The 24,906-nt window shown below is 38.1% G+C and overlaps 2 protein-coding genes and 1 long non-coding RNA gene across 3 annotated transcripts; 2 read left to right on the forward strand and 1 right to left on the reverse strand.

The window, feature by feature from the left end:
* Positions 1 to 617: 617 nt before the first annotated feature.
* Positions 618 to 1,814, reverse strand: LOC139192522 (uncharacterized). The gene is made up of 2 exons (XR_011576721.1): positions 1,735 to 1,814; positions 618 to 869 (listed from the first exon to the last, which is right to left on the reverse strand). It is a non-coding gene; the product is annotated as an uncharacterized lncRNA (long non-coding RNA).
* Positions 1,815 to 18,075: 16,261 nt separating this feature from the next.
* On the forward strand, positions 18,076 to 21,726 carry LOC103415755 (uncharacterized). The gene is made up of 7 exons (XM_008354049.4): positions 18,076 to 18,634; positions 19,014 to 19,149; positions 19,674 to 19,755; positions 20,297 to 20,472; positions 20,590 to 20,727; positions 20,807 to 20,946; positions 21,246 to 21,726. The coding sequence occupies exons 1-7, from the start codon at positions 18,514 to 18,516 to the stop codon at positions 21,506 to 21,508; spliced, it is 1,056 nt and encodes a 351-aa protein (XP_008352271.3). The 5' UTR covers positions 18,076 to 18,513; the 3' UTR covers positions 21,509 to 21,726.
* Positions 21,727 to 23,251: 1,525 nt separating this feature from the next.
* Positions 23,252 to 24,797, forward strand: LOC114821516 (probable histone H2A variant 3). Its single transcript, XM_070814301.1, has 2 exons — positions 23,252 to 23,628; positions 24,239 to 24,797. The coding sequence occupies exons 1-2, from the start codon at positions 23,590 to 23,592 to the stop codon at positions 24,533 to 24,535; spliced, it is 336 nt and encodes a 111-aa protein (XP_070670402.1). The 5' UTR covers positions 23,252 to 23,589; the 3' UTR covers positions 24,536 to 24,797.
* The last annotated feature ends 109 nt before the right edge of the window (positions 24,798 to 24,906 follow it).

The raw sequence follows: 24,906 nt of genomic DNA on the forward strand, positions 1-24,906 counted from the left end.
AGTCCTCAAGACTCAACAACATCTCGTATATTACTGGTAAGAAGTATAATGGATAGTGGTCACCCAAAATACCACTTCCCTTTTTGCCACCCAGCTTAAAACAACATAACACCTCAACCAAAATAGCAGCAATATCTGAATGGAAACGAGGCAAGCCTGAAAACTTTCTATAATACTCACTTGCCGTCATCTTCCTTAATTCACATGTGCAAACTCTTGCTTACTACCATCATAATATGTCGGAGGAATAATTCTTTTCTTTAACAAGTCCTTAAACAATTCTCAATCGGCTGTTTCCTCCGGTGACAACAAATAATGCTCCTGTTTCCACCAGGATACAAATTCATAACCAAAACCAGGTAGTCGTCTCGACCCCTTGTCAGAAGGAAGATTCCTTTGACTTGCATAATCCGAAACATCTTTTCCAAATGGTTAAACCGTTACTTCGTTCCCTCAGGTTCATCATTTCATAAGGTGATTCAAATTCAACTCATAACCCGTCTTAAAATGTCCCTTTTTATAATAGACTGAATCACCATAATAATAGTTTTCCCTAAACCGCTATATTAAGGAGACTAAATTCCTCTAACTAAGTGGCTTGCTACGAGGCGGTGTAGTTCTGACAGAATTCACTAGAACTTCTCAAAATGTCCAAGATTGCAACCATGCTCTGATACCAACTGACACACCCCGTCCCGAAGGAGGGCATGCTGGCCGTCACGTGAGAGTGACGTAACCATTTGCACAGTACGGAAGCTTTAAAATACAATTTATAAGTTGATACACCCGAAGGTGAGTCCTAATTTTGTCCAATCTGTCAGAACACCGTCGAATTCCTCGTAGTCACCACACCTTTGTGATTCCTGAACCTGGAGGGGCGCAAAACCAAAATTGAGTGGGTCAGTAAAACAATTCTTTTCCAAATCCAAACATTTCTCAAAACGTTATAACCCCTCTCCGTAAAACTTGTATACTTTCCCAGAAATGTAAAATATAAATATACATATATATTCTCAATAATTCATTTTTACTATCTCAACATTTTTCTTTAACAATCAAGCCGTGCCATGTCTAATTCAACAGTTAAGTATGGATGCATCAACAATAATCATATCAGGTGCAAGAAAGTAATCAACCGGAGGCCCTCTAATAGCCCTGCACGGTTGAACCTAGAGCTCAAAATCTATCACTCTCACTCTGCCGGAGTCACCTCTGTGACCCGTCCGGCCTTCTGCACACAAGTTACGCTCTAGTGCTTTCTCATCAATCATCTGTGCACATAATCTAAGGTCACCCACCAGTCGAAATCTCACTAACACTCTTCGACTGGCCCGTCGCACCCACTCCGCGTGGACTGTGCGACCAGCATCTACTTGGATCCAAGGCGAGCGTGCGATGCGGTGAATACTATAAGCACTAAACCATGGTGCAGGATTTGAGCTCAATATACATCAACATCATCATAACAATAATAATACTCACCTGTGCGTCCACCGCACCATTTCATATATATGCATCATATCTCAATTCATATCATTTGATTCATATCATTTCATGCATGGCAATTCAATTTACATTTCCATATATATTTCATATACTTCTATGCATGACCCTTCAATTCACGTTTTCATATAATTCTATATACCTTTCATTTAAAACAAAATTTCATTCTAATTCAATTTCTGGGAAAACGTCAAGTATATATATATACGGAAAACAAAACTGCCCACTCACAGAATACATCGACGTGTCGAAGGTCCCTGAGCCTCCCTTAGCCATGCCCAACGTCCGTATAATCCTCGCCTATACGAGAAGTAACCAAATTGACGTTATTTAACGCATAATCCCACTCTTAGCTAATAACTCCTCATATATTGCTCAAATTGGGTATATGAATATACCACTGTGACCTACACAACCTCAGGATCATCCCTATATTTTTAAAATAATTTTTGGAGGTCTCACGCGCCCCCACGCGCCTGACGTGGCACGGACCTACGCGCCCCCACGCGCGGCCACGTGCAACGCATGCTGACGGCGTCAGTTAACGCCGTCAGGAATATTCCGTTAAAACCCCGGAATATTCCGTTAAACTTAACCGGATACCGTTACTGTCGTTAGGATATTCCGTTAAAATTAACGGAATATTCCAGTCTCTTCTCCGACGGTCCTTCGCCGGACTCCGGTCGCCGGAAACTGGGTAATTTTTCAAATCCACTATTCTCCTTCGTTTTTCAACCATTTTTCATGTAATTTATACCAAATTGAAGCCCTAAACACCTACTATCACGTTGGACTAGTTTTAGGGCCTAAAAACTACGAGATCAAACTTTTCAAAAATTCAAGAATTCGGCCAAACTTACAACTCGTGATCCTGACGTCCAATTCATGCCAACGAAGCACTCCGAGCTTCCTTGGGACTTCCTTAAGCTCACTGTGAGCTTGGTTTCACCTAAAACAAAGTCAATTCGAAGATCATGAACAGTGCTCTTCACGGGAACTTTGAAACTAGGGTTTTTCCGAAGTAAAACTTACCTGAAATGGATACCATCGTAATCGTGGAGGTTCCAGGAGTTTGATGGTGGTCTTAACTCCGTCGTTGGTAGACGTTTAGGGTGGTTTTGTGGTTGGTTTGGTTCGAACGGAGAAGAAGAGTGACAGAGAGAGTGACAGAGTCGTGAGGGAAGAGAGAGAGAGACAGCATGCAGAAAATAGGGAGAGGATTGAGGGGTGTGGGGATGTCCTTTTCCAATCCCCAACTCCAAACCACAAAATTTTAACCTAAAAATCTAAGTTCCATCCTTAATAAATTCCATTTTATTTTCAAAACTCAGGAACCTAGATAATTATCAACTTGAGCTTCACATACTTAGTATTTCTTAAGGGCAATTTCGTCCATTCACAGCCACGAATGTAATATTTTGGAACGGGCTGTGACAATCTCCCCTCCTTATAGAATTTCGTCCCCGAAATTCCAGCCACCAATCAACCCATCAATACTCATACCAAACTCGGTAAGTTTCTTTCATCTGATTCTCTTTCTGCCACGCAATTTTCTTCCACTGAATAATTCCTTCACAAAACTTTTACCATTTACTCTATCTTAACTCTCAGGATTTTCTTTTTCCAATCCAAAGTCGTAAATAGCTCCTCACTAATTAGATCCAGCTTAATTCTCAATAGTTGCACCAGAATTCCATGAGACGACTCTGCCACCTAGTGACAACGCATCGAACACAAAATACATTATGTGTCTTAGCCAACTCTGAAGACATCACTACTTGTATGCAACTTTATTGATTCCTTTAGTGATCAAAAATGGTCTGATGTGTCTACATCTTATCTTGTCTCCTTTCCAATTCTCGCCATTTCTGTTCGTGGTGAATTTTCCAAAATATCGAATCATGAAACACATCATGCACTTACAACAACTCTGGAAGCCATTTAAATCTGTATTCAACTTCACCAACCTTTCGATGATCACATAAAATTCGGTTCACTTAGGATTTAACTTGCCTTCCTATCCAGACCGAATCACACTTTTCCAAGGTGAAAACTTCGAAAATATAAAACCATATGTCTTATACACTCGATTAGTGGCATATCCCTCTGTTAATCTCTTTTGCCATTCTTAGTTACTTTCAGGTTAACTTAATCACCTGAATACTTTGAGGAGACTCATCCAAGTCTCAGTGCCTACTAAAACTCTTTCGTGATCGAATCTTTCTCTATTCAGAAACATTCCATTCACAAGTCAACAAAAACCGACTCACATGACACATTTCATGGTCCTTATGGCGTTACTTCGGAAACTGCACAACCAACATACTTAAGAAACTCAGCAGTTCCGTAAACCAATTCTTCTTTCCATAAAACAAATAAGTATCGTTGCCCTGTCTGGGAAAAAGTTATTACTCAACACTGGAGTAATTGTACTAACTTGGTACATTGACCATCTATCACTTCAAATTCGATCATAACCATCCTATGTACAAGGAAACTTGTACACATAATCCAAAGTAATATCTTTCTATTTCCACTGCGAAACAGAAAATAGTTATCTCAATCCAAAGGTTTATCTCTTTCTGCCTCAATCTGCTGACCAAATAAAACTGTCGAATGGTATGATAAATCTTATTACTTTTGGAATATTGCAGAAGCTGAACAGTGTACTTCGTCCAAAATTGCTTACTTTAAATCCTTAGCATTAGGCACATACTTTTTGTTTTCTTGTATCCACATACCATTTGATTCATGAATCATGTACCCATTCTTTTTCCCTCATTTCTCTGCCTTGGTTAATTCTTAAATTTCCTCGTCAAACATTTAAATTTCGAGTACGACCTTACCAAACAGGCCTAACTTGAAAATTAACAAGTATAACTTCTTCTCGATCTTTCATTCTTAACTTTTCTTCCGTTGATTTTCAATCCACAAGATGATACTCTTGGCAACGTGCCAGACATTAATCTTACTTCAATCTTTTCACCAAGTGTATCAGCTAGAACAATTTTACGATCACCCTGGTCGTACAATCATATACATTAAACAATTCAATTTACCTTCGCTACCTCAGATCAAAATCCTTCCGAGTAATGGATATTGAAGACTTTTTGGATTCGTAAAAATCTTGCATTCTTACCAAATATAATGCCTTCATAACTTCACAGCAAGAATGGTAATCATGACTTCTAAGTCACCCGTAGGGTAATTCATCTCATGAGGTTCCATTTATCGTGAAACGTATGCAATCACCCTAACATTTGCATCAACATGCCTCCAATACCATTCAAGAAACATCACTAAAAATTTATAATTACCACTATTCTCTGGGATTACTAAAATACGTGCATGAGTGAGGAAATACTTCAGTTGTTGAATACTTTACTCACAATTTCCTTCCCATTCATACATAACCTCTTTTCTCAACAGTCTCGTCAATGACAAAGCAATGACTGAAAAATCTTTCACAACCATCCAAGATAGCCTGGTAAGCTAAGAAATTCCGAATCTCAATTACAGCTCGTGGTTGTTCCAATTCCTCAATTTCTGCTATCTTTTAAGGATTCACTTGAATACCTTAAGAATATATAACATATCCCAGAAATGCTACTTGATTCATCTAACTTTAGCATTTGCTACTTAGCATACAACCAACGTTCCCTCAATCTTTGCTTCATCGACTTAATACGTTTACATGCTCTGCTCTGGCTCAGAATATGCCAGAATATCTTCAATGAAAATGATATCAATTATCAAGGCATTATTGGAATACTTCATCCATCAACTCATAAAACAGCATGAGTATCCATATAGCATCACCAAACTTCATAAAGACTATAACAAGTCCAGAAAAACCATCTTATGATCAACGTCACTTATAATATTCAATTGGTAGTAACCAGATCTCAATTCAATCTTTGAAATTACACAAACATCTCTAAGCTTATCAACTAAACATCAGTACACTATCATGGATAACGGTTCTCGATCGTTACCAATTCCATTGTCTATAATCAATGAACAATCTCTAAGTCCATTTTCTTTCTCACCAACAAACTGGTGCTCCTCAAAAGTGTTGTACTAGGTTGAATGAAACTTTTATCAACCAATTCTTTCAACTGAATTTCCAATTCCCTTAACTCATCATGAACTAATCTTTAACATAAATTTATACCTGGCAACAATTCAATAGTGAACCTCATATCTCTGCCTAAAGGCAATCCAGGTATACTTTCAGGGAAGACATTAAGAAAAGTCTAACCCCTTTTTCATTTTTCACACTTCTCCGAGCAATATCCTTTAGTACCACAGGAACTAAGTATTTTTGGGCAGCCTTTCAAAACAATCTCTTTGCTTTCACAGCATAAATAATGGCTGAACTCAATCCACTTTACATACTTACAAAAGTAATCTCTGGTCATCCAGATCGATGGAAAGTACTGGTTTCTCGTAACATTCCGTCTTGTCACAATTATAACCAACCAATCTAATGGAACAGAATTAACTGACCCAATACATACTTTATTATTACTGAACATTCTGAATAAGTACAATACTAACATAAAATAATCTACCGGGTTGCTTGCTTAACGAATCCACGAATGAGTTATTAATATTACGGTCTGCAGCCCGCAATACTGATAAATCATCGTTGTCTCGATAAGTAGGCAACCACTCTCAAAGATATAACATTACTATTTTGTCACTCAATGCAAAATACATACACTCGTCTCAACTACATTTATTTACTACTCTCTAGATAATAACATACATAATAAGAAATATATCAGCCGAAGTCAACTAGAATGACCAATACGGCTGATTCAACTCTTATCTCAATAATACGTCGGCCGGATCCACTCCGCGTGGTCGGTACGGCCGAGCCTATAACTCACCAATTTCTCATGCGTCAGCCAGATCCACCTCTCGTGGCCTGTACGGCTGAACATATAACTCATCAAATCTCTCTGTACTCACGGTCAATCCGACCAAACTACTAAATCCATAACTCTGCTGAATCGACACTATGATATCATGGAAAATTGTTGAGTACAACTGATTCTAGGGACGATTCACAATTCTGTGTCCCCTCTATTCACATAAACACATTCATTAATTTCACACTTCCCAAAGTGTTAATTTTGTACCTGCTGCACAAAGTACATTTCCTTTACTCGAGACACCTTGTCTCAAATATCTGGGATTACCAGTATATCCATCACTTTAATTCTGACCAGCGACATTAAAACCTCAGCTGGAAGAATTAACTCTAGCTTCACTTCTTTCGAAGCTCTGAATCTTTCTATATCCTTGATATGACGAATCATTAACTTTATCGTCTTCTTTTGATTCCCATTCATTTCTTATTCTTCTTTATTCTCGTTGCTCATGTTCTCAGAGTCCTCAAGACTCAACAACATCTCGTATATTACTGGTAAGAAGTATAATGGATAGTGGTCACCCAAAATACCACTTCCCTTTTTGCCACCCAGCTTAAAACAACATAACACCTCAACCAAAATAGCAGCAATATCTGAATGGAAACGAGGCAAGCCTGAAAACTTTCTATAATACTCACTTGCCGTCATCTTCCTTAATTCACATGTGCAAACTCTTGCTTACTACCATCATAATATGTCGGAGGAATAATTCTTTTCTTTAACAAGTCCTTAAACAATTCTCAATCGGCTGTTTCCTCCGGTGACAACAAATAATGCTCCTGTTTCCACCAGGATACAAATTCATAACCAAAACCAGGTAGTCGTCTCGACCCCTTGTCAGAAGGAAGATTCCTTTGACTTGCATAATCCGAAACATCTTTTCCAAATGGTTAAACCGTTACTTCGTTCCCTCAGGTTCATCATTTCATAAGGTGATTCAAATTCAACTCATAACCCGTCTTAAAATGTCCCTTTTTATAATAGACTGAATCACCATAATAATAGTTTTCCCTAAACCGCTATATTAAGGAGACTAAATTCCTCTAACTAAGTGGCTTGCTACGAGGCGGTGTAGTTCTGACAGAATTCACTAGAACTTCTCAAAATGTCCAAGATTGCAACCATGCTCTGATACCAACTGACACACCCCGTCCCGAAGGAGGGCATGCTGGCCGTCACGTGAGAGTGACGCAACCATTTGCACAGTACGGAAGCTTTAAAATACAATTTATAAGTTGATACACCCGAAGGTGAGTCCTAATTTTGTCCAATCTGTCAGAACACCGTCGAATTCCTCGTAGTCACCACACCTTTGTGATTCCTGAACCTGGAGGGGCGCAAAACCAAAATTGAGTGGGTCAGTAAAACAATTCTTTTCCAAATCCAAACATTTCTCAAAACGTTATAACCCCTCTCCGTAAAACTTGTATACTTTCCCAGAAATGTAAAATATAAATATACATATATATTCTCAATAATTCATTTTTACTATCTCAACATTTTTCTTTAACAATCAAGCCATGCCATGTCTAATTCAACAGTTAAGTATGGATGCATCAACAATAATCATATCAGGTGCAAGAAAGTAATCAACCGGAGGCCCTCTAATAGCCCTGCACGGTTGAACCTAGAGCTCAAAATCTATCACTCTCACTCTGCCGGAGTCACCTCTGTGACCCGTCCGGCCTTCTGCACACAAGTTACGCTCTAGTGCTTTCTCATCAATCATCTGTGCACATAATCTAAGGTCACCCACCAGTCGAAATCTCACTAACACTCTTCGACTGGCCCGTCGCACCCACTCCGCGTGGACTGTGCGACCAGCATCTACTTGGATCCAAGGCGAGCGTGCGATGCGGTGAATACTATAAGCACTAAACCATGGTGCAGGATTTGAGCTCAATATACATCAACATCATCATAACAATAATAATACTCACCTGTGCGTCCACCGCACCATTTCATATATATGCATCATATCTCAATTCATATCATTTGATTCATATCATTTCATGCATGGCAATTCAATTTACATTTCCATATATATTTCATATACTTCTATGCATGACCCTTCAATTCACGTTTTCATATAATTCTATATACCTTTCATTTAAAACAAAATTTCATTCTAATTCAATTTCTGGGAAAACGTCAAGTATATATATATACGGAAAACAAAACTGCCCACTCACAGAATACATCGACGTGTCGAAGGTCCCTGAGCCTCCCTTAGCCATGCCCAACGTCCGTATAATCCTCGCCTATACGAGAAGTAACCAAATTGACGTTATTTAACGCATAATCCCACTCTTAGCTAATAACTCCTCATATATTGCTCAAATTGGGTATATGAATATACCACTGTGACCTACACAACCTCAGGATCATCCCCATATTTTTAAAATAATTTTTGGAGGTCTCACGCGCCCCCAACATAGAACGTATATCTAACATGCAACCCGTCCGGACGTTCGGATCAAATCTAAACATGAAAGACTCATTATGCTTTATGAAAATCCTTTGAAAAACCATGCAATCCTTAAGACGTGATATTCATCCTAAGAGAAATTACAATTATTAATCACAAGAAGTCAGCGTCAATTTCAGGGAACCTTCCGACCAAAATTACATCAAATTACTTTTCTAAAGATCCTAATGGTGATCAGGCATTAAGACAATTAGATAGTTTTTATCCCGGTGATTAACAATTCAAAATATGCATGCAATCAATCATAAGCAATTAAATAAAAATCACATATTCATGCTAAGGCTCAAGGCTTCGCCCTAGCAATAGAAATTAGTTCTGCATATTCATAATTGAAATCATAGAAATATCTCTTAAGAAAAGGATTGAAAACACCTTCAAGTAGAAAATCTTCAAAACCCTAGCACTTCTCTCTGTCTCCAATATTGCATAAAATAAAGCGTCGTCTAAAACTGTAGACGGCTAAGCAATATATTTGCCAAGCCACCCCAAAACCCTAGAAAATATAACCCTAACTTAAATGATAAAAATTCATCTAAAATCTGAACAGCCACGTTTTGACCCATAAGTTGCTCCAAAACTGGCCCAATATAGCTAGATTTAATGTTTGGAATATTCTGAACACTTTTCCAGAAGGCCACGAACCCATCCGAGGTCATCTTGGGCTCCAAAAACGCAATTTAAGCCCAAAAACGTCATTTTCCAGCATTGCGCACTGCTTCTTTATTTCATCGCCAGAAAATAACCGCTTGGTGGAAAAATCCCAAATTTTGATACGATCAAGCTAAGTGACTCATGAACGTCCTCCAACTGGAATTACTCCAAAATTCGTCCATTTGGTCCTGTTTTGCTCCAGAGGAAGTCGAAAGTCCTATATTGAAAATACAATTCAAAGTATCAAATTTCTTCCAATATATTAACCAAAATTTAGGGTAAAATATATAATATAAAATCTACTCATCACACCTCATCGGGGGTTTTTGGTTCTCGGGTTTTCGAAGCTTTCGCGACCAACCAAAGGTATAGATCGAGTCATGAGCTCACAAGGAACACGAAAACCACTTCTTCGACGTCGATTCGTGCCTGCAAAGGTTGGTTTGAAATCTGTACGTACAATTGTATGGAAATGGAAAGAAGTCCGAGAGGGAAAGAGAAAGAGAAGGGTCAACGTGATTGATTGGTGTGTGTGTATGGTCAAGGTTTGGCCAACCAAACCAAAAATAACTAAAACTTAAGTTCCACAAACTTAGGAATAAACTAGATTGGTCCAAAACCTAAGCTTAAACCACACCACCACACAATATAACTCAACGACCAAGGGTATTCTAGTCATTTCACACCATCGATAAAATATATTTCGGGACGGGCTGTCACAAGTACTCAGCCTATTGAAAATGTCATATTCGTTAAGTCACAGTTAAAAACCTGTTAAATTAACTAGAGCTTACTATGTCTCTGTTGACCCTAAAAACTACTAAGCCTACGTGGCGCGCAGACCGAGTAATCTATAAGCTAACTACGTCCTTCGGTGAATGCAGGGCGTGCTAACTCGTCGGCCGAACTCGGTCGAGGAGTAAATTTTGTTGATGTTGCGTTGGGTCGCGCTACTGACTTCTGCGTCTTGCGATTGCGGCCGAGAAAGGAACACGTCTCGGCCTCTTGGATTCTCGAGCCTGAAGACAAGGCTACTATTCTTACGAAGTTCACGAATCGAATTCGGCTTTCAATATGTCGAATGTAATAACTGTAACACCTCACTTTGCCGAGAAGGTTGATGAGATGACCTCGACCAATAAGGATTCAGAAATCATTCTCTACCGAGACTTGGATAGGTAATCAACCGTCCTCGCCGTAGTGCTGTTGATGCCAACGGAAGATGGGCAAGACCGGCTGATTCCACGGTGACAGAGCTATCTATGCCAACTTAAGATATCACCGGTTGCTTTCACAGTGCTGTTGATGCCAACGGAAGATGTGTCAGCGAAAAGAGAAAATAAAAATCTCAAAGTTATTGAGAGAGTTTGCGCAGGGCAGTTGTGTGTTCAATTCGAGAGTCCTTAAACGTTGCCTGCGACTCTGTATTTATAGTGACGAATACGCACTTGTTGATAAGCTGAGAAAGACTCCCAAACTATTAAAACTCATCTTCATCGAATCCAAGATAATCTGCATGCTTGAATAACGTCCATCTAATCAACCACCCAATATATACATACATATATATATATATATATATATATATATATATATAAAACAAAGTTTGCACCTTTCCAATGAGTTGGCAGACCTAATGTTGCGCCAATTATATATATATATATATATATATATATATATATATATGGCTGATAGCATTTGACACGGCATACAGGCCATGTTCATCATCAATTTACTTCATCTGACAACACCCCCTTAGTTCTCCTATCTCATCCTCACCTCATCCACAATAGCCATCATCATTCTGATCAAACGAATTTTAAATTCATTTTACTTCCAAGTGCTGTCAGACATCCCAAATCAATTCGAATTGTACCGCTTATTCGGGATATGAATCGCATTCTACTTATCTGGTTTAAAAAATACCGAGATAATTCATATTAAAAGATAATTATAATATTATCCTTTAATAATCAAATTATCTCCACTTTCTCATCTGGCGATCGAGAATCATGTCCACTCAACGGCCTCGATCGCTTGGGCCAATGATGTAAAATCGGGTCCAAACAGTCTCCCAAAGCAATAGAAGGTTATGGAAGCATAGCCTCCACCAACTAACGGTCACCACCACCACCACCACTATCAGGCCATCACCTTCAAACTCAACGCAAAACCACCAACTCCACCCTACAACTGAAGTCACCAATATTGAGAAAAAGGTCGTGGAGGTTGCTGAAATGGTATAAACCACCAACTCAACCCTAATGTAATTTCAATTTGGGTCCATTTTTGATTCAATTCAATATCGTTTGATCATTGGGTTGCTTATATGTAATCTATGTTTAAAATTTAGAGTCAACTAATATTAATGTTGACCATGATATGCGTACCTTGTTGGTGAATTTTGAATATAAACTATGTTTGAAAAATTAACTGGGACTTAATTAATGTGATATTTTTAATAGGTTAGGAACTAATTTGAAATATTTAAAAAGATTGAGATCAATTTAAAATGACACTAAAAGATTGGTCTAGTTACTCAGAAGGATGAAAAAATATTCCCAAACGACCCAACCAATTTAACAACCAAAAATAATCGAACTATATAAATATTCGTTGATTAATGTCAACATTATGCTAAAGTATTTAATTCACACACCAAACATAGTCAAGTTGACAAAATATGGTAGCTTCCAAAGAGCAGTAAACAGGTTTTCCAAAAAAAAAAGAAAAAAAGAAAGAGAGGAGCGTTCCTGGTTAAGAAAAGTATTAAACAACTACATATACTTTACATATATATAACGAAGAATAAAAAAGAAAATGACATTTTTTTTGTACTCATTGTTTAGAAAAATAATCAAATTTACGGATGACCAATCGAAAATCAAAAGGTTCTAGATTCTCCCCTCATCAAAATACATATAACTAGAATACAAATACATGAATTGTCTCCGCCATATCTGCTGCACCTTCCACTCATGCAAAAGAATATGATTGAAAATTTAAGCCCATTCTTCATCATTTCTGCATTTTCCATATCATACCCTGCATAGAAAAACAAAAGCAAGAACATTAAAAAATAGAAACGCAAATCCTACCCTCTATATGGAGAAAATATATAGAGCTTTTGTCTAGCTATATATGGAGTTACACACACACACACACACACACATATATATTTTAGAGAGAAATTGGTTAAAATAATCAGAAATTAAATTTCTATTGATGAACTGATTAAAATTAAAACTGGCAGCATAGCGACTAAAGATTGATGACATAACTATTAGATATCAATGATATATTGAAAAACTTGATCATTTTAGCAATTGAAATTTGGAAAAGAATCACTTTAGCCAATTTATTTTTTATTTTTCTTATAGGGATATATTATTAGGCTAGGAGGGGTGTCACATCCCGGTCCGGGGTCCACCACATCCCAGACCCGCTTCACCACAATAGCACGATATTGTTCGTTTTGGGCTCCGACCACGCCCTCACGGTTTTGTTTCTGGGAACTCACGAGCAACTTCCCAGTGGGTCACACATCATGGGAGTGCTCTGACGACCTTTTTGCTTAACTTCGGAGTTTCGATGAAACCCGAATCCAGTGAGCTCCCAAAAGACCTCGTGCTAGGTGATGTGGGAATATACATTTAAGGATCACTTCCCTGGGTGATGTGGGATGTTACAATCCACCCCCCTTAGGGGCCCGACGTCCTTGTCGGCACACTTCCGGCCAGATATTGGTTCTGATACCAAATTGTCACATCCCGGTCCGGGGTCCACCACATCCCGGACCTACTCCACCACCATAGCACGATATTGTCCGCTTTGGGCCCCGACCACGCCCTCGCGGTTTTGTTTCTGGGAACTCACGAGCAACTTCCCAGTGGGTCACCCATCATGGGAGTGCTTTGGCCACCTTCTTGCTTAACTTCGGAGTTCCGATGTGTTGGAAATGTGCCCTAAAACCAATCATATGATGATACTTTACGGACATTTCACATGTTAAACTAACCTAGTTTAATATCAAGGGCAAATATTATTGTTTGAGCCGTCTCATATAAATGTTATATGCTTAAACGATAAGTCCAAGGAATATGTGATTGGGAGAATGCGATCTAAAGAAGTTAGATTCATGAGACAATTCTTTCATAGACACATCCTAAACGTTCCTGATCATAGGATTGCCAATTGGGCATTGACAGTCCGTTAAGATCAGTACGTGATGTGTATTCTCTCAAGGAGAGTGACTAGTCTCGAGTCATTGGTGTGTGTGACATCAAGACAAGTACGTATGTGCTCAATAGAGAATGAGTTCACTGAACACGATCAACGAAGAGTTCTCATATTCATGTCACATGAGAACTCATGGTTGGGATAATGCAAAGTAGTCATTTGACCTGAGGCATCACAGTTGTCTTGTGGTTAAGTCCTTGATCTTTGATTATGTCAAAGTCACCCTATCCGCGGGTGTCCACGGCATCGTTGAGGTTAAGCCACTTAGCTATGGAGGCAAGTGAATGCGCAACAAGGGATCTCTAACCTTCAAACCGTTTGGGGGGGAATACTCTATGATATGATTTAGAATCTCTTGCCAGAGTATGAATGAGATTTAGGAAAGTCGTTCCAAATCACATTCAAGGTAATCATATAAGCACACGAATCACATTGGATAGTAGACATGAATAAACTATCAAACCAAACAATGTGGTCAAGAGTATTGTATTAGAGAAAGACCGTATTGCATTTGTAATCCTAAACTGAATAGGTTATCTACCTCTTCTGATTAGCTTGGGTAACCATGATATGCTGCTAGGTGTCACTCTTGGTTTGTGGAAGCCCTAAACGTGTATAAACACTAAAGGGAGAATTGAAAGTAAGTTTCAATTCACAATCGATTTGAAAGAGTTTTAATCGCCCACTGCCTCGCTAAAAGGAACCTAATGGATCGTACACCGTGTAAGGTGGAGATTGAAGAAACAATGGAGATGAGTAAGAATAATTAAATGGTTTAATTATTTATGGCAAGGATTAATTAATATGTTAATTAATCAAACAAATAAGTTCGTTGAAGACCTCGGGATAGTTTTGGACCTTAAGGCCCAATGGGCTTCGAACGTCAAGCCCATTGACTTAAGTTGTATGACAATTTAATGAATAAAGATTCACAAAGGCCCAAAAGCCCAAATCCCTTATGTGGCCGGCCATGTGTGTTGAACTAGGGTTTTTGGTTCTTAAGTCATTTAAAGAAGTGACTATATAAAGAACTTTATAGCCTAAAATTCATTAAGGGTTCTTTTGGAGAAAATTGGAGAGAACATGTCTCTCATTTTCTCTCTAGGAGGCCGGCCCCCTTGGAGGGATTAGCTAGCAATCCCACTCCTCCAAGGTCACTCATTTCTTCTCCAATCTAACCTTGGTGTAGACACTTAGAGGTTCTCAATTTTGGGAACTTGGAGAACCATATTCTTCCATCCAAATCCATGGATCTAAGAAGAAAGGAATGAAGGCCCTCTCCTTGAGTGATTAGCCTTTGCTTATGCAAAGAGGAATCTACAAAGGTATAAATTTCTCAACTCACTTTGATTTGAGTTGAGTCTTGGTTCACCAATCTACTAGGCTTTGAATTTCAGGGGTAATGTTTTGTTTTTGAATGCTTGCAAGCATGATTCCGCCTTTTAATTGTTAAATGCATGTTATAGATGTTATTCAAATGAACATGTTTTCACAAAATCATCCTTCACGATGGAACCCGAAGCCAATGAGCTCCCAAAAGGTCTCGTGCTAGGTTGGGATGAGAATATACATTTAAGGATCACTCCCCTGGGTGATGTGGGATGTTACAAGGGGAATCAAATTCAAGTAGAGGTTAACTTGTCTAATTCACACATACATGGAGCTATATATCCAATATTTATATATCTCTACTAATTAATAAAACACTCATTGTCAACCAAAACCTTATAAAATTATCAGTTTAACCATCTAATTAAAACAGAATATGAATAAGAAATATAGGGAAGAAATGTAATTTCACACAACCAAATTTTGCTATTTTTTTTTTCAAAACCTTACCTACATGTAATCCTAACATATCTCTAATTAAAAATAATATTTAAAAAAAAAAAAAAAACTTCCCACTCTCACATTCTCTATCACTCTCTTCCTCTCTCCGTCTATTTCAAAAACAAAAATAAAAAAATTTCTCACACACTTTGTGTGTGCCCATATGCTAGTATACAATTAAGCAAAGCATAAAACTTAAACAGTGTCCCAGTTAGCAAATTAAGAGGAATAATTAAGGTTTTCTAGCTATCAAAACAAAACAATAAATAAAAAGGAATTGAGGTGATGAGAAATGGATGGACTTACTGTTGAAACTCAATGTTAAGGGATTTAGCCGCTGAATTAGCAACAGATCCAAAGGCTGTTTGGGACAAGACCATGGTGGTGCCGGAAACTGATGGCAATGTTTCAATAGCTCCGGCATAGTCCACAATCCTAACTTGAATCATCTTGTCCGGAACACGCGTCCCCGTTTGTTCTGCACTTATGCATCTCACCAAGTATTGCCTACCACACGATGCCCATTGTCCCATATTCCGTCTCCGGCCGCAGCGAATAGATTACTCGACGGAAACTGCGACGAATCGCCTCCAAAACATGTTGTCGCTAAACATATATAATAATAGGAATTGCTTAAGGGGAGGGATCCCCATTTTTTCAAAAAAATGGGGACACGCTCCCCACCGTTGGATTTGAATTAAATGAAATCTTGTGGTTGAGATTCTATGGCCTGTGTTTTAATCTCAACCACACAATTTCATTAAAGTCAATCTAACGGTGGGGAGCGTGTTCCCATTTTTTTTGAAAAAATGGGGATCCCTCCCCTTAAGCTCCCTGTATAATAATAAACACATGTATTTATGTGTCAAGGTTCACAGAGTCGTTTACATACATATATATGTGTGTGTATGTGCGCGCGTGTGTACTTACGTAGATATGGAGGAGGGTACTGGGCAGCAGTGCCAACTTCGCCGTTTAATGTGTGGAAAAACTGTAGAAGGAAGAGGACAGGAAGCCATTGACATGGATTGTGAGTTCTGGACATTTTTTGGAGAAACCAAAGTCTGGAATTCGGATTTGACAAAAATAAGATGTCTGGAATTTGAAGGAGTAAATCTTTAGTTATATAAAGTGAATCAGATGGATAAGAAGAATTTATTAATTTGTACATTATTCAAAGTCAACTTGCTGATTTTATTTCTTTAAATTGGAATAAAGATACCCGTAGACATCGCCAACTCACCACGCGTCTCTACCCGTTGGGTTTTACTAAGGGGTGCGATATCCACATCTTCCATTTTACTTCTCACACATTTTTTTAATTTTCGGCCGTCGGATCAGATGAATTGAAGAATATCAACGGAAATAAATTATCAAGGGGTGTGTGAGAAGTAAAATGAGATGTGTGGATATCACACCCCTTTACTAAATGTGTTTTTTAATTTTATCTTACACGTTTATTATTAATTAATTATAAAAACACATGACATAAAGAATTGATCACAATGATCGTTCAACCCATAGATTCATTATTATCTAATCTTTGATGCACACATGCTATAACTACAAAAATGTGGAAGGCTGAAGAAATGAACAAACACTTGTTGGGAGGGCATAGTGATGCATGACACTCTCTTAAATAAAATGAAACGGTCATTTTCCAAAGAATTTTGGAACACCAAAAACTTGAGATAATTTCTTAAATTTTAATTGAATAGTAGGATAAGATGATTGAAGAACGACCATAAAACTTGTTTAAATAATCCTAAATAAGAAATGAAAATAAAACGTGAAATTACCAAAATTCTGAAGATAACTTTAGAACTTAAAAACGGTTTTGACCTGCTTAACATCATTAAGATGCCGAAATCCAACTTTAATCGCAAGTCTTTATGTCTATCGGCTAGAAGCGGACACCGAAAACAAAAATTACTCGATTCAACAAAAAATCACTATTCACGTTAAAATTCTACCTTCTAATATTCTCTTCCAGTCCTATGTGTCTTATAAACTATATGGTATTGCAGACATAAGGTTGGGTTGGGAGATGGTTTTAGTCATCAAATGAAGGTCTGGTTGTCAAAGCCGCCGGTTGCCGGAGAAACTGTGGTCTCTTCCAAATACGTAGGCGAATATGCTTCGTGAACATGCTCCAAACAAGCCAGCGGATAACTTTTGTGAACATGCTTTGTTTCATGTGGTTGTCTTCGAAAATGTTTTTTATCGAGGCTCACATCAACAATCTGATACTATTTTCAAGCAGCGTATATTTTAAGATGCCGCTTTCACTCGAATATTTATTGGCCGGGTTGTCCACATCCGGGTCAGAAAGCCGAATCCAGAAACATACCACCGAGATCCAGAATCCAGAATACGGACCCAAAAAAAAGCCCAAAAAGCTCGGCCTATAAAAGTGAGACCCGATGCCAATACTTGCTCTTGCGCCTAGCCCTTCGTTGGTCTCACACTGCTCTGTTCTTCGTCTAACATTACCAGTTTTCTTTTAGATTAAATTATTATTATTTTCTTCGAAATTTAGGTTTCCGTGTAATTTCCCCCAACTTTAGTTTTTGATTCAGTCAGAGCCATTGTTGTTTCGAGGGTTAGGAGGTGTGGATTCTTCCTTTCAATTTCCCACCTGTACTTTCAAAATACCGCCAATTTCTCGCTCCATCTTTCTGTACAATTTTCCCCCAAATTAACATCTCTTGATTCCGGTTTCAATCTGTATACATAAATTGATTACTTTTAGGGTTAGGGTTCTTTTGGATTTTGAAGTTTTGGGACACAGATCAAGAAAAATTAAAAAATATTTGTTTTTTGGGATATTTTTAATTTTTTTTTATATTTAGCTTGTGAGTGATGGATATTAAGAAGAAGGTGGCGGTTCCGCTGGTTTGCCACGGCCATTCGCGTCCGGTGGTGGATCTGTTTTACAGTCCGGTTACTCCTGATGGGTTCTTCCTCATCAGTGCCAGTAAGGGTATGTATCGATAACGATTGATTTTCGATGTGGGTTTTGATTTATTGTTTCATTACTGTATAATTTGCTGTGTTTATCTGTTTGATGTGCAAGTTGATTGCTTTATAGATGATTGTTGAACTAGCGGTTGTTTTTTTTTTCTTCTATAACTGTTTAGCTGCAAATTACATTAATTTCTCTGTTCCGTCAAACCGCGAATTGTAATGGTTGTGGTAATCTGGTGAATCGTGTTATTAGGATATATGGCACAGCTGAAACAGATATTTCCTGATTGAGAATGCGACATGTTAATGTTCATAAGTGCTCTTAGATATTGTTGTATTCTTTTGAAGTTGTTTTGGTGGGAAATTATATGTGAAGTTTCACTTGTGCTGTTTAGATTCGAGTCCAATGCTGAGAAACGGAGAGACTGGAGATTGGATTGGAACATTTGAAGGGCACAAAGGTGCAGTGTGGAGTTGCTGCTTGGATACTAATGCCCTACGTGCTGCAACTGCTTCTGCAGATTTCTCTGCGTATGCCTTCAATCTTTATATATCTGTAGTTTCAATTTGTACATGGATGATCAGTTGCGTTGCTTCTCTTGATTCTATTAATGAGTTTAGTGTCCTGTTTTTTGTTAGAGTTAAGTGGTTATGGGTTCTTGCCTGAGAACTTTGCTTGGAAATCTATATGCTGTTACTTTAAAATTTTGAATATACCCGATTCTATAATCAAGTGTCAAGAATTTCCGTAGTGTCCCAAACAGTTTCTTTTAGTTCGTTATATTTCTTTCAACATCATTGCTTAAGTAAAGTCTGTTTCCCAAGTTTTAAGTGTCTTTTGCGCTTGCTATTTTCCTTTCCTTATCATCGTACTTCACAATCTTGGTTCTTGAGAACATAACCCATATCTGACATATCTGTTTCCATAATTATGTTTTTACATTGTGTTTCTCTCACCAGAGCATCCATTCTTCTGCCATTGCTTGTTTAGTCAATTAAGTAGTAGTTAATTTAATCAAAGGTTGATTTATTTTGTGCATCAAATTCATGTGCAGGAAAGTTTGGGATGCATTATCAGGAGATGTGCTACACTCATTTGAACACAAGCATATTGTTCGAGCTTGTGCCTTTTCAGAGGTGGGTCTTTTGTCATCATCATCATCTAAAGTATAGTTAAGTTGAAATGGGATTAACGTACAAAGGTGTTAATTTTTGTTTCTAGGATCGTATATGCTATGGAAGTTTCATGCTAGAATCTAAATGTGATGTGGAATGTAATGCATATGTTTCACTATATTCAATGATACTTACACTGTGATAGATGTTGTATCCACTTGCAGTAACTACCTGCTTAACTCTGATTTGGAAAATGTTTTCCTCGCTCAGGTGGTGTTCTCCCTGGGGTAAGAGGGGATATCTAATTTAATCTAGACTTTTGGATGTTTTACCCACCAAGCTTTAGTTGTAACTTTTTGGGGTATTGGCATTTTAAGTTTTATGATTGTATTTGACCTCCAATCTTGTTAGTTTTGGTTTGCATTTCAATAGTCTCTGGGATATCATGCTGGATCATTAAGTTTACGGAAATTGTTTATTGGTGCTGATACATTAAGCTATGGTCTGTCCCCTACTTATGTGCTTTTGTAATCTCATTTGATTCTTATTGAAATGGTAACAGGATACACACCTTTTGCTAACCGGGGGAGTAGAGAAAGTTATCCGTATATATGATTTGAATCGTCCGGATGCCCCTCCAAGAGAAGTGGATAAATCCCCAGGTTCAGTCAGAACTGCTGCGTGGCTCCACAGTGACCAGACCATACTAAGTTCTTGTACTGATATGGGAGGTGTCAGGTATGCATGTTTGTAAAACCATCTGATGTCAAAGCTGTCCTTTTAAAATTTCTTGTGTTGCACACTATATTTCTTACCTTTCTTTACTAAACTTGGTAGTGACTGGTAAATTTACAGATTATGGGATGTAAGAACTGGTAAAATAGTCCAAACACTGGAGACCAAATCATCCGTGACCAGTTCTGAAGTTAGTCAAGATGGTCGTTATATTACTACTGCTGATGGGTCGACTGTGAAGTTTTGGGATGCCAACTAGTAAGTTATCAGTTTGATTGTTCTATATTTTCCAGAGTTTATGCTTTGGATGACTTATCATAATTTAATCATTTTCCAGCTTTGGGTTGGTGAAGAGCTACAATATGCCGTGCACAGTAGAATCAGCTTCACTGGAACCAAAGTTTGGGAACAAGTTCATTGCTGGGGGAGAAGATATGTGGGTTCATGTGTTTGATTTCCATACCGGTGAAGAGATTGGTATGTGCTCGAAAACAAAAATCCTTCCAAGTGAATTTTCTGTTTATTTCCCCTTTTGTACGGTCTGTTCCAATGCTTAGCTGGCAATATGAACTAAACATCTCTTAACGTCCCTGGTATGGTCAGGATTCAGTTCCATACCTTCAATATAATTCCAATAGGCTACTTGTCAGGTTATCTGGCTCCTTTGAGTCATTACAGGCTAAATTTCTACTTGTGTCCCGTGCTTTTATAATCATCGGATATTTTGTTGGTTTCTTATTATAAACCCTCAATTAATCCACCTTGTCTTGATGCAGCATGCAACAAGGGTCACCACGGTCCTGTTCACTGTCTGCGTTTCTCGCCCGGAGGGGAGTCATATGCCTCGGGATCTGAAGATGGAACCATAAGAATATGGCAGACCCCTTTGACTCCAGAAGAAACCGAAGCACTGGTAGCAAATGGGCCAGTTGGAAACGTGGAGGTACCCGCAGAAGAGGTTTCTCGCAAGATTGAGGGCTTCCACATCACGGACGAGGGGAAGGCAAAAGAGAAGGAAGAGGCGGCAGTGAATGAGTAAACTGGTCCAAGAGTATTTGTAGCCCATCCCTGCCATAGTTGAAGATCCATCCATCCTACTTTGATCACTTCATTATATAGACAGACTAAAACGAGAATTTTTGTACAAGTTTTAGCTCACTGTTTTCCATTACCGGAATATCGACCGGACAAATGAATCGTTACTGCATATTCAGATTACCTATAAATTAAGATCCGATATCGCCCCCGTTTCTGTTATAGCCGATTTGCAAGACATTGATCGGAACGCTACCGGAACTGATAAACCTAAGAAACCTGGAATTTTGTATTTGGCCAGTGCCTTATTTAATTGTTACCTTCATTTTTAAGATCTTCCTCGGAGAAATTCGAAAGGATATTTATTGCGCTGTCCCTTAGAACTCAATTTTAAGATCTGAAATTTAAAATTTGCCACTAAATTGTCTGGATTTAGTCTATTTAGCGACCGGAAATAAAATCCGGGAGAAAAATTCACCAGCCAGAAACAAAAATTCAAGACATAAATAAACGGGTAATGCTAAGTAAACTAATTTGCAAACTAAATGATTGTCTTAATAATTCTATGTCATGTAGTTTACAAAGCTTAGTCTACAAATTTAATGGGTGTGTTCAATTTGGATTTTGAGGGATTTTAATAGATTTACAAATTCATGGATTGATGGAGTTTAATTGAATCGCAGAGTATCCATATAAAATCTTGATTCAAACTCTCGAAATATCAAGGGGAGGTAAAATTTGTAAATACCTAAAATATACTATAAAATCTCTTAAATTCTCTCAAATTCCTTAACTTTTGTAAATTCTTTAAAACCAATTCCTAATTAAGTATACTTTGTAGTGTTATAAACTTTTTTAAAATTATAATTGAATACACCAAATTTCTAAGGATTTTAATAAATTACCATAAATTCTAATTGAATATACTTTAAATTTACTTAAAATCCTGACTGAATACTCATAGATTAATTAAAAAAAAATTAAAATCTCTCAAAATTCCAATTGAATATACTCTTAGTTTCCTAGCATTATCCTAAGACCATCTCCAACCCTGGGCTAAAAGCCAAATTACCCCCCAAATTACCCCCCCAAACACTCTCCAACCCATGCTAAAATTTTAGGCTAAATGCCAAATGCTATTTCTGGGCCAAATACCCCCCCCAGCTTTCCCCCGGGCTAAATGCGAAATGTTTATCGGAATTTAAATTTTTTTAGATTAAAATGTTCATAAAATTAATTTACAATAATCTACATTTTTTTTTTTAAATTGATTTAAGAAAAAAATTTAGGCTAATTTCATTCTTTAATAATTTCGGGCTAAAATTTTAGGGTAGAAGGGTTGGAGCAGAAAAAATGTTTCTAGGCTAAAAACTAAATTTTCCGGGGCTAAAAAATTTGGCTTTTAGCCCGAGATAGTCTAAATAAATTATCTCGAAAAGAAAAAAAGACAGGTAGGATGGTAAATAGAGAAAAGTAAGAGCGTTAAAGACCGCCACCAACAGCGGCGGCAAAGACAAGGACAAGAAGAAACCCATCTCTCGTTCCTCCCGCGCTGGCCTTCAGGTTGTTATTTTACTTCTTTACCTCTTTCGATTTCTTGATTTTGGTGTTTGGGTTTTTGCTGGTTGAGGAGTTTTGAGTAAATTTGTGAAATAAGAGGTAAAAAGATGGAAACTTGACTCGGGCTTTTGCTTGTTTTGGCGGTAAATGTTATCACTATAACAGTTGGGGTTTCATGAATCATGTAGTGAAAGACTTGGATGTTTCAGTTGTTTGAGCAACCATTAGAGGTGAAGATAGATAAATTTTGGAGAAAAGAACTGTGTGTTCTCAGTTTCGGTTTAGTTTTGTTTGGTGGTCTTTTGTGGAATTACGTGGGTTTAGTTTGTGCATGCGCTTCGCCATTTCGTGATTCAGTTTCCTTTGGGATGCCATTTGGATTGAATGAGTTTTGATTTGGTTTAGAACCGTAAATGCTAGGTGCAGTTTATTTAAAATCAATGTAAGATTTTGATTTTGAGATGAGTAGTAGAAGGAATCATTTGAAATTGTGCACGAGGACCACGAGAGTATGGAGGTGAGCCAATGAATATTTGCGCGCCGAAGGGTATTGGAGTTGATGAGGTGAGCCAATGAAACCGTGTATTATATATATTGAGGGCATGCATGGATGTAATGGTTGCTTAACCGTGTATTATGATGGGGTGAACCGATGTTTTGTTAAATACCTTTGCCGGTTTTCCATTTAAGATTGTTGCCTGTATTATGAATTGTTTGGGGGGATGAAAATGTTTTGGTAACATGGATGGGAGTGTCAGAATCTAGAATACAGTCTGCCCTTCATGGCTTAGTTATTCTCTGGTGGGTTTAGAGACTCTTTCTTTTGGTGGTTCGCAGGGATGTAGTCCCGTTCTCGAGTTTATTTCCTGGTTCTTAGTGCATTGTTGCTTGATTTTACGGCATATGATGCTGGAACCTATGTTTTTCTTCTAGTAGTTTATTTGGACTGTAAACCTGGTTCTGTATTCTCTACCTTTGTTTCTGTTGTTTTATCCCCTCATTACCTTCTGTCTAGAATAACGTTTGTTGCCGATGATGGTCCAAAAATTTACTGTTGTGATTTTGGTTCTAAACCGCAACTTAACTTTCAAGTCATATATTGAATTTTCATCACTAGACAGGAAATTCTGTTGCTGGATATACTGCCATTTGCTGTTGTGTTATGTTTTTCTAGTTCCCTGTGGGTCGGATCCACCGTCTCCTGAAGTTAAGGACCACAGCTAATGGGAGAGTGGGAGCAACTGCCGCAGTTTATTCTGCAGCTATCTTGGAGTATCTTACTGCTGAGGTGTTAGAGTTGGCAGGCAATGCGAGCAAGGATCTCAAGGTGAAACGCATCACCCCGAGGCATTTGCAGCTTGCTATTCGTGGTGACGAGGAACTCGACACTCTGATCAAGGGAACCATTGCTGGTGGAGGTGTCATCCGTCACATTCACAATTCACTTATCAACAAGTCGACCAAGGAGTAGCTACTACAAACAAACTACAGCTCCAGAAGAGTGCCAAGTTTCTACGAGGAACAGTCTCTTCGTGACTTTAATGACGTGCTTGTTTCGGCTGCGTAATTGTTTCGATTCTGTATGTCATCATCCGACATTTTTTATTAAATCGTAGGCTTACTTTAAATCGGTCATCATGTGACATTGTCATGATTGTACCGGTGACATGTTTGGACGACCTGTTGTTATTTATAAAGAGACGTACCAATCTGTGATTTGGATGAATTTGGTAGCAGATGGTGTTCATTTTACCCATTTCATATGCTATGAAGTGAAAAATGAAAACTTAAGTGCCAGTTTCGGACTTATCATAAAGCGCTTATGGGGGGCACTTGTGCTAA

Source organism: Malus domestica, chromosome 15, assembly GCF_042453785.1.
Source record: "Malus domestica chromosome 15, GDT2T_hap1".
Taxonomy (NCBI): Eukaryota; Viridiplantae; Streptophyta; class Magnoliopsida; order Rosales; family Rosaceae; genus Malus; species Malus domestica.

Coding starts and splice junctions, on each gene's coding strand:
- LOC114821516 (XM_070814301.1), top strand. CDS start 23,590: ATGAATATTTGCGCGCCGAAGGGTATTGGAGTTGATGAG. Junction 23,629..24,238: donor AGGGTATTGGAGTTGATGAG/GTGAGCCAATGA, acceptor ATGTTTTTCTAG/TTCCCTGTGGGTCGGATCCA.
- LOC103415755 (XM_008354049.4), top strand. CDS start 18,514: ATGGATATTAAGAAGAAGGTGGCGGTTCCGCTGGTTTGCCACGGCCAT. Junction 19,150..19,673: donor GCTTCTGCAGATTTCTCTGC/GTATGCCTTCAA, acceptor ATTCATGTGCAG/GAAAGTTTGGGATGCATTAT. Junction 19,756..20,296: donor GAGCTTGTGCCTTTTCAGAG/GTGGGTCTTTTG, acceptor AAATGGTAACAG/GATACACACCTTTTGCTAAC.